This window comes from Sprattus sprattus (genome assembly GCF_963457725.1).
Source record: "Sprattus sprattus genome assembly, chromosome: 3".
In the NCBI taxonomy this organism is placed as follows: Eukaryota; Metazoa; Chordata; class Actinopteri; order Clupeiformes; family Clupeidae; genus Sprattus; species Sprattus sprattus.
In genome coordinates, this window is record NC_137922.1 from 35,146,703 (window position 1) to 35,157,225 (window position 10,523).

At 46.6% G+C, this 10,523-nt stretch overlaps 1 protein-coding gene across 2 annotated transcripts; it reads left to right on the plus strand.

The window, feature by feature from the left end:
- Positions 1-1,675: 1,675 nt before the first annotated feature.
- Positions 1,676-10,146, plus strand: gpr142 (G protein-coupled receptor 142). Of its 2 annotated transcripts, XM_080834235.1 has the most exons (3): positions 1,676-1,833; positions 6,530-6,684; positions 8,391-10,146. In XM_080834235.1, exons 2-3 carry the CDS (start codon positions 6,546-6,548, stop codon positions 9,359-9,361), a joined length of 1,110 nt encoding a protein of 369 aa, XP_080690361.1. In that variant the 5' UTR covers positions 1,676-1,833; positions 6,530-6,545; the 3' UTR covers positions 9,362-10,146. The 2 variants fall into 2 exon arrangements, with proteins under 2 accessions (XP_080690361.1, XP_080690362.1); XM_080834236.1 differs by lacking the exon at positions 6,530-6,684.
- The last annotated feature ends 377 nt before the right edge of the window (positions 10,147-10,523 follow it).

Genomic DNA, 10,523 nt, shown 5'->3' on the forward strand with positions numbered 1-10,523 from the left:
TTCCACCCCACAAGACAAGTCTGCTGTTAACCCTCATTCAATGCAGACACAAATTCATGTAAGACATGGAAAACATGGATATGGTATAGAAATACACTGTGCAAATGGAATAAGCAAGTGTGTATGTGTGTGTGTGTGTGTGTGTGTGTGTGTGTGTGTGTGTGTGTGTGTGAGAGTGTGTGTGTATGTGTGTGTGTGTGTCTGTGTCTGTGTGTGTGTCTGTGTGTGTGTGTGTCTGTGTGTGTGTGTGTACTTAATCTCCATGTCATATATCATTTGTATCCTGGATTCCCATAAAACCTGTATTTCTTTACACCACAACCACAGCACAGTATGCAGTAGACATCTGCAAGCATGTAAGCCCTGTTAAACTCTGTTCTGGTAATACTAACAGCGCCTGCCGACCCAGAGGACAGTGTGTGCTTGTGTGCTTATTATGTAAATACACAGGTATCATGTTACTCTCTGTAAAGTGAGACCCCATGTTTTAAGGATTAGGTATTAGCACCAAGCAACATAAACGTACACTGGAATTTAACAAAAATAAAAAGAGGTGTCAAAGCCATAAATAACTACATCACAAAAGCCCTTGTGAGTCCACATTTGAGACGTATTAGCTGGATGCTTCATGCTGAAACTCACAATGACTGCACACGCAAAGCATGTGTGGATTTGGATACGTATGTTGCTCAACTGAACCGTCTGCCAGCTCGGCCGCCAATCCGAAAGTAATAAGACTCATGGTCCATATTTGCTTGTTTCATTTCAAGCAATAAATTAATCATGTCAGCAAATAACCAGTGACTGCTACCGTGCAATCAGCGCACAGCTCCAGATGCTTGACTTTTTTCTAGACGTCTTGCACAGGATCATAACAAGTTTCCTCATTGCCCTTAAAAAATCTAAACTGAGTTGAAAAAAAATGGTTACTTAAGGCTGAAAAAATGTCTTGTCTGCTAACATGCGTCAAAACAGGCCTTAAAAATAACAAATTAGGTTTAAAATATTATCAGATGGACTGTGTGGATGGGTCAAAAACCCTTAAAGAACCCTTAAAGAACCTATAGTGTTCTGGCACCTTGTGTTCTGTTAAGAGTCTGTCGCCTTCCTACCATCCCTTGCCCACACCCTGCCCTGACCTCTGTGTGGCAACATGTGGGCAGAGCGTCAGAAGGGCTATATTTGGCGTGTCATTGGCATTCTGCTCACAGGCTGAGCGCTCCCATGGGCCCTCGTTAAGGCAGAGACGGTGAGCAGCGTCACCCCCTCCCCCACTACCAGCAGACGGCAGGAATGCTGCACAGGTAACTCAATGCCGCTGTGTGGGCTTTTGTTACCTGTTTGACTCTTTTGCTGCGTGTGGGGTTTAGTCTCTCCTCTCTCTCATCCTCTCTCTCTCTCTCTGTCTTTCTCTTGCTTTCTTTTTCTCTGTGACTCGACCGTCTGTCACCCACCCCTTCTCATTTATATACCTATTTACAGCCACTGTCCCTCTCTTATTCCCTCCCTCTCCCTAGTGTTCCCTCCCCCTCTACCTCCTGCTCTTGCTTTCTCTTGCGCTCTCTTGCTCTCTCTCTCTCTCTCACTCTCTCTCTCTCTCTTCTCTCTCCCTCCCCTAAGCTCCCATGCCCCTCTCCCTCTCCTCTCACTGTCACACTGGCCGCAGTGATGTGCATGCTGCTCAGAGTCCTCTTCTCCCTCTCCTCCTCTCCTCCTCCTCCTCCTCCTCCTCTTGGGAGCATCTGCTGGACTGTGGCGGTGCTGGCTGGGGCTCAAGCGCGGGGAAGAAGGGCACTGGGCACGCCGATGGGGAGACGCGACTGGCACTGAGGGGTAGGCAGCCTTCTTGCACCCACATCCCTATTTTTGGATACGCACGTATAGAAACATGCACACACACACACACACACACACACAAACACAGAGTTTAATTTACTACATTTACACACATACACACATAAACTAAGGTTCATGAAAATGTTCTTACTGTATAGCAATATAAATGAATTATTTCTCTGAAACACAATGAATGACTGCCTAGTTGCTTTGTGGTTATATGTACATGGATGTATCCATAGCTTACTGTGTATTTAAACATGATAATGTAGACCACTTATGCAATGGTTGGGCAAGCATGATATGCCTACTGTACGTACATGTGGCGAAGACAAGAATTGTTCACACTCAACTATGGTCACTTCATGAGTTTGTACGATGCAAGTTTAATTTGCAGTAGAAGTTGGTGGAGAGATAACACTGTCCTATGGAAGAGTTGAGTTCAGAGGACTCAGATAAAACAATGTGCAACCCATCCGCTTAAAGCAACGATGTGCAATTTTCTGTTATTTGAATCCTTTTTCCAATTGCATTCCATTTGTGAAAGTGTCAGTACAAGTGATTTGTGGTCCAAGTAAACCCGTTCTTAAAGATGCCGTGCCTCCCTTCTGGGTTATGTCATAATAATGTGTGTGTGTTAAGGACAGCAGGAAATTCTGTGGGGTCAGCTTGCTGAAATCTGGAAGGTTACGTCTCCCAGGATTTCAACAACAAGCACAGCTCAAACGTTCCCTATTAATTCGGGCCGTTTTTGAAGTTTTAATGAAATTTCCCTGGATAGCCTATTTTGTAAGAGACTTCAGTGGAAGTGACCCATGGATATAACAATAAGGAAATTGCTACTCCCTGCTAAGGAGGTAACCCTGAGCTGAACCCAACTCATATGGGGGGCCCATCTCCCTATGACCCCACTAATTATTACATTCCAGATTGAGATAACATAGTAGGAGGATGAGTCCACCACTGAAGAAAAACGTTCATGACATACAGATGATACTTCTAAAACGAATCCATAGTGTTTGTGACAGTGTGAGTAAAAAAAGATGCTGAAAGATCAGTAATCAGAACTAGCACCCCGGGTCCCTCGGGAAAATGCTGATGACATCCGCTTTATCTTCTCTATCTCCTAGAGTTGCGGTGATAGGGACACAGTCACTAAACCCTCGTCCTTGAGCCCATTGCCATTGTTTCAGGTATACCATCACGGCATGAATTATTAAGGAGCCAGTGGAGCACAGAGACTATAGAAAAGGGAGAGAAAGATTGATTAGGAGTGAGAGAGAGTGAGGGAGGGTGGAAGGGAAGGAGTGAGTGAGAAAGAGATCGAAAGAAAGAGAGTTAATTTCAGCTGCATGTAAGGTGAATCCATTCACATCATTCAAGAGCTGTTTAACTTGGGTCATTAGATCTAGGCTTGAACACGGCACAACACCCATCAGTGTTGCCTTTCCACCGGGGCCACTTGTGTGTTTTAAGCCATGGAATTACTGATTTAACTGTCTGCAGAGAGGAGAAACTCCCATTAGTGTAATAGACAGAGCCTCCCTGGCTTGATATGAAATGCTGTGATTAAAACTGTCGGCAGGGAAAATTCCAATGGGTTGTTGTTGGTCGTTGCTGTTGACGTTATTTTATGAGCAATCCATGCATCAGATTGTGGAGAGTTTCTCTCATTCTCAAGATAATGGATCGCTCCCTTTGGGGAGCCAACATAATCAGGCTTGCTCTGCCTTCAACACCCCTTCCCTGGCTGGTTGAGGGGAAACTAAACTATACCTCCCATCATCTGCAATATCTCCAGGGCACATCATTACTGTCGGGCCCCTGATCCTTTGGGAATGGGGGAAGGGTATGGGGGGGGCAGTTTTCTGGGCTCCTCCAGTCTGGCCTTAATCCCACGCTTTTCCCCCCAGAGCCCGTGATGGCCATGATGGATGTGTTTCATAGGCATTGCAGTAGGAACGAGGCAGTTTCTTTTCCTCTGTATTGATCGGTGGTCGCTCACAGGATCAATGACTTAGAGATAACCTTTTTTTGTCATGCTGAAAACTGAATACATGATTATGATGATTCAACATTTCTCATCCTCAAAACAGGCGGATGAACTAAAAGAATGAAAGTAAAAGAGTAAAGTAAGTAAAATCAAAGATAATCCGGTGGTCGATACCACAAGGTTGCATAAGCCGAGAACCAACTCATTCTAGATGAAGATGTGTTTGTTTGGTTAGTTCATAATGACAATCCCAGTGTGGGAAACGCTCTTGGCCATGTATGCCATCCTACAGTCCTTACATAAGTGTGTCAAAAGCAGCAGCATTCTCAAGGATCAGAGATCACACCACAGGCAGGCATAGAAGCCAGCAGTCCTGCCCCATCCCCCTACCACCACTTTCTGGGGTGACTTTGAGGAATTATCTGTTCCTTCCCAGCAATCCATGGAAGAAGAAAAAGTAAAAGAAGGGGAAAATGACAGCCGTAGCAGGATTTATACACTTATAAAGCCTCATTGAACACGACTGCCTAAGCAAACTGTCTCGAAGGGGTTGCGGGGAGATGAAAAATGGATGGTTTCACCACTGCCTGCGTTGCGTCAGGTCAGCTGTGAAGGAGCACTTAATAAACATCTTGTTACCTCATGCATCATGGTGAGATTATCCTGAGTCGGTGAGGAACGAAGGGAATTAGTGTTGGGAGGCATACCTCCTCTACTGTTAAGTCTGACCCGACGAGAGTAATGTTGCCCTTGTGGGACTGTACACAAGGCTATAATGTCCGTTATACCTTACATCTTGCCATATTGGATTGCCATCTTTTGGAGTGCAGGACAAATAGCCTAGCACTCCGTCAGTCTTTCCCAGTTTCGACCACTGCCAAACATCGAGCAGATGTTGATTTATATGGAAGGTTGCAGGCAGACGTTTACAACAAGATGAGGCAACGTGTAAGACCATCTCCTCCTTTGGTTACAGACAAAATTGAAAATGCACTACAAAAGTGCTGACAACCTGTTTACACTTCGGCCTCAAACGGGAGGGAAAATATACTGCGGTATTCATTTAACTGCATCAGACTACAGGTTTGTGGGAATGACGGGCAAATCCACTGAAATGTAATTCCAATTATTTAAAGCAGATGGCAAAGTAATCGGCACAGCGGTAAATACACTCCTTCTGAGCGTTTCATCATACACCACCCCTTCTAATATTACGCCCCTCTAATTATGAGGCGACAGCAGAGCAATCATGGCTGTTATGAGCAATCGTTACACTGAGTGTGAATCTGCATAGCTAAGCAAGAAGAGCTCCGCGCACTGCTAGCTCACTTACCACACAATCACTCTTTGAACGCCGTTAGCCGTAACTCAGAAGGGCAGAAGGCGAATAAGGTGAATCGATTGTCTTTGCAGATGCTGCAGTTCAGCCTGAGCACCTCCTATTCACAGTTGTTCTCAGAAGCTCTCACCTCGCTGAGGAAATATTGCGAAGCCCCTTCCAAACATAACATATTCTGAGGATTTGCAGATTCGTGGAGAATTTCTACAGGTTCTGAGGCTGGGTTGTCATTAATAATAGAACAGCTTGTGGAGTAAATGTTTGTTTCACTCCCTAGGTCTGTGACCGCCTTTTAGTCAAGTCTCTCAAAGCAAACAAACATCCTTAATGGCAGACAAAGGCTTGTTTTTTTCCAGCTCACCTTCTGGAAAGTGTGGGGGTGTTTGTATGGGCGTGTGTTTGGTGTTGGGAGGTGAATCCAGGTGAAAGATTGAGATGAATGAGATGGAATTGAAAGGGAGGAACCCAGTGGAAGGAGACCACTCACAGTCAAGAGAGCTGAATGAACCGTTTCCTGTTTCCCTATCTCTCTCTCTGTCCATCTGGTGTTGTCGGCTTGACACTAATCGACTGGTGCCGCTCACAACTCTCACTTACCTGACTCAACTCCATTAGCCCACTTCTCCAAAACGACTCCCTCCTAAAGCCATTTACCTCCTTCGCCTTTGACCGTCGGCAAGCCCTAATGCACTGACCTGACACCATCTGTGACACATTACTGACCAAGGCTTACCTGAGCGCAGGCTGTTACCTGCAAAACATGCAAGCACTGCCCAGAGCCACGGCACCTGGGGTGTTTCAATAGGATGCCCTTCATGTACAATGTGGGGTGGGTTTATTTTTGGGCTGAACTAAAATTGCCCTGAAACATTAAATCATTAAAGGGATGCTATGTATGTTCCTAATGATAGATTTGAAAGAAAAGCAAGCATGTTTAACATTTCTACTGGCACAATAAAATGGAAATCCTTGGCTTTTGCTGCTTCCCAATAATCTGGAAATGAGTAGGTCAAGACCGTCATGGTTGGGCATATTTTAGGAAAGGTTTGCTGTTTCCTTGACAGCTGAGACCTTCTCTGTGCATATCTGAGTGTAAAGTTGCTGTAAAAGCTTCTGGTTGGGTTAACCGATGGAATCCAATGTGGTGGCAAGCCTCCTGATCGAAGATGCTTAAAAATCAACTGCAACTTATCCAATGACAACATACTTTCACAGTAATGGTCTTGCCAAGTGGCAACTACCCTATTTAAATTCAACTTCTGACAGAATGACCCTCCTAAACATTCTCTCCCTCCTTGTGCATTCTTGTACATTCTTATTCCTGAATTCTCAAACTTAAGATGATGCTTTACCTGCTGCAGGACACACTCAAAGGTCATGATCCACCGGCCCAATGTGACAACGCTGACCCACCAAAGGGAAGGCCAGAACCAGGGAGAGTGGCAGAGGTCTGAGTGCGTCCTGGGCTACATCCCTATCGTCTACTACAGCGCCCTCTTGTGTGTGGGAGTACCAGGTAGGAGAAAATCATCAAAAATGTAGCTTTGGGGTTGGCTATATAATAATAGACGGCACAGTGTTCAGGTAGCAGAAATGAATGCACGTCTGAGGTGGTAATGGAAGCAGAGTCCCAATAACACTCTTAGAGGTGGTGATCAAATCCCACATTAGCAATTACATAAATATGAACAAGCTGAAAAGAAAGGGCTATTTGCTGGTCTAGTAATGCTGTATCATGACTCTTAGAGCATATCTGTCTAGACTGACATCAGGGTGCCACTATGTGCTTTAGGACACCTAGGGTAAGGTAAGGTAAGGAAGGGTAAGAGCCCCTGATCATTTTACAATGATATCAGCACCAAGAACTTTAGAAGAAATTGTCATCTGTGAATTTCACTAAACAACAATGGATCTGCGGGGACTGAATGGCCAGTAGAATCAGTGACCATAATAAGTGTGTGTATGTCAATGCATGAGGTCAGCATGGCTTGACTTTGTAGGTCAGCCTTGTGGCTTAAGGTAAAATCAATCGGCCATTAAAGGCAGCCTTAAATCTGCTTCTTACAATATCTTTGTGTGAGAAAGGCAACTAAGGTGATTGAACTGGGGGAATCGACATGCAAATGGTTAATTATCTCGCCAAGCATTGGCCTTGGGTCTAATAGCAACACAAATCACTTCAGTCCTCCAACTCTTAGAACACCCCCCCTCCCCTCCCTCAACATAGCATAGGGTGCTGTAAACAGGACATGTCCAGTTCATGGCCAATATTTGAGTCGTTCAGTCTTCATGAACTGATGGGTCAGTCACGTGACCAGTGTTCCCTCAGCCTTCCACCGCATTGTGTCCCTGTGAATAACAAACTCACACACACACATACCCTGTTGAAAAAAGCCATCAATAGGCTAGTGACAATGGCCCAAACATTTTGAGATACCCCCATCGGAGGTAAAACTAAACCCAACCATTGCTTAGCAGTCTCTGTAGTTCTAATGACCTTCCTGTTTTTTAATCCTTGTTGTGCATTGGGAATAGCGATGCCTCAGATTGACTATTGATCCCAGGGAATTAGCAATGCGAGGGGAGGCGGGGGTGGACTAATTAAGAGTCTGTGTTCACCTCATCTGAGCCCTCAGTGTGACCTTTGAGATTTGCTCAGGGTAATCAAAGTAAGAGCCTCCATGGATGGGTTTAGGCTGGGAAAGTCCCCAGGAGCTGGAGTTTAGATTGGGTTTGAGTTCAGGGAGGGTTTTACTGTGCTATCACTGTGGACAACAGCCAGCAGACGTTTTCTAGTGTTTTACATAACATCTCTTTGTCAGTCCTTCTCCCATCTCCCCTCACTATCAATGTGTTTATGTCTGTCTTAAACTGTTTGTGTCGGTCTCTGTTTGTACATGGCTGTACTATTTCTTTAGATAATTGCCCCCCTCCCCCACTCCTCTCTGGTCATGCATGCTTTTATTCTGTATATTAACATTTAATCTTACATGTTTCATCTTATATCTTGTCTCTTTTTTTCTCCTCAGTAAACACTCAGTTCTCACAGCCTGGACTTGTAAAATGTTTTCACTCATGTTCAATTTCCTGTTGTCTCTCATCCTGTTCTCTCTCTTTCTTACATCCTGCTCTCTCTCTCTATCGCTCTCTCTTTCTCTCTCTCTCTCTCTCTCTCTCTCTCTCTATCTCTCTTGCTTTGCCTGTTTCCTCTGCCTCCCCTAGTGAACATCCTGACGCTGGTGGCACTGTCCCGCCTGGCATCGCGCACCAAGAAGGCCCTCTACGTGTACCTCCTGGCCCTGACCAGCTCCGACATCCTCTCCCAGCTCTTTATCATCTTCGTGGGCTTTCTGCTGGAGACGGCCGTGTTCCACCGCGACATGCCTGCGCTGCTGCTGCACTCCGTCAGCGTGCTGGAGTTCGCTTCCAACCACGCGTCCATCTGGGCCACCGTGCCGCTGACAGTGGACCGCTACGTGGCGCTGTGCCACCCGCTGCTCCATCGGCAGATCAGCTACCCGGCGCGTGCCCGCCGCATCATCGCCGCGGTGTTCGTGTTGGCGCTGGCGTCCGGCGTTCCTTTCTTCTGGTGGTCAGACCTGTGGCGGGCGAGCCACCCGCCCACCGTGCTGGACCGCGCTCTCATCTGGACACACGTGACCATTATCTACTTCCTGCCCTGCAGCATATTCCTGGTGCTCAACTCGCTCATTATCCATCGGCTCCGGCGGCGTCGCCGATGCCAGGAGGAGTACGGGCATTCATCGACGATGGCAGTGGCGGCACCTCCTCACCACCAGCGCCTCCTGGGCAAGACCACAGCCATGCTGCTGGCTGTCACGTCGGTCTTCTCTGTGCTGTGGGCGCCGCGCACAGTGGTGATCATCTACGACCTGTACGTGGCGTCGGTGCACCTCGACTGGCGCGTACACCTGGCTTACGACCTGGCCAACATGCTGGCCATGCTCAACACGGCTGTCAACTTCTTCCTCTACTGCTTCGTCAGCAAGCCCTTCCGGGCCGCCGTCAGGGACGTGCTGCTGCTCCGGGACGGGCCCATGGCCGCCCGCAACGCCCTCCGGCACCAGCAGGTGCCCGTCCACGCCTCCAACTCATCTCTGTCCAGCGGCACCAAGCGTTCCCAGCGCGACAAACCCCCACACCCGCTGAGAGTGGATACCCAGGTCATGTGACTCACAGGGGACGAATCCAAATTTAGAGGAAAAGAAAAAACAGCCACAGCACTTACAGTCCTCTGCCACTAGCCAGTTGACAACTTTTTTGGACAGGTTATCACAGAACTTGTTATATCAGACACAAACACTTAACTTGAAACCCTCTGTTATAAGAGTGACATATCATGACAGCTGGACTCCGTTGAGTCATCATGACGGTCAATTTCCAACGACGTCATGATAACAATATCTGTAATTCTGATTACAGCGTTTTTAATTTTGAAAGCCATTTCAGCCTGTCACATGTGTCTTAGCTTTCATGGCAGCAAACATGGCATGGGTATGCAGGTCTTATGACAGAAGACAGAGCGACGTGCTACCAACAGGAGTTCTAATTATTTTTATTTGGTATGTTACCAAGGTGATGATTCATATCCCTGTTATTTATTATGCTGTCCTCCGAGGGGATATGATAAGATGATACAGTATTTATTTTTTCACCGCGGAAACATGGTGTTTGTTGTAAATAATTCTAGCTTTTTTCGTGTCTGTGAATGGTGTTTATTCAAGTCTTGATAATGGCGTTGTGGATGCTTTGTTATCTCTAGACTTGTGCTGACGTGTATTTCGGCAACAGCGCAACACTGGTAGGCAACTCTGGCATTGTTCTTGTTTCATTGTCATTGCCAACTACTTCCATGGACCATGACACGTCACATCACGTCACACCATCACATGCTCACGGGCAGACCTTCAGCTACTGTCACACTGTCATTTTCCAAATATTAAAATACACACTGTCAGCGGCTCCGGCTGTCTGTTTCCTCTGAGGCTTACTGTGGAGAAGGCAGATGAGGAACAAATGGGTGCTGAGAGTGGTTTTAGCCAGCGATATGACCAAATGGCAGTTTCACCTGAGTCAGTGAAAGCCCATCAGCGTCACACACACACACCTTCACACACACACCTACACACACCAGCATCATCCATCCGTGAAAAAAGAAAGGAGAGCTCTTCATTTGAACAGCGATGAGCAAACTGCAGCTGTTGTTTATTTTTCATGAAGCACAACTCAGTGAGGCTTTCAAGGGGGGGGGGGGGGGGGGGCAGGAGGAGAGGCTTGATGTCTGATCAGAGGGAGAAAGGGAGAGGACCCTACTGTCCAAACAATGGCCTCTGC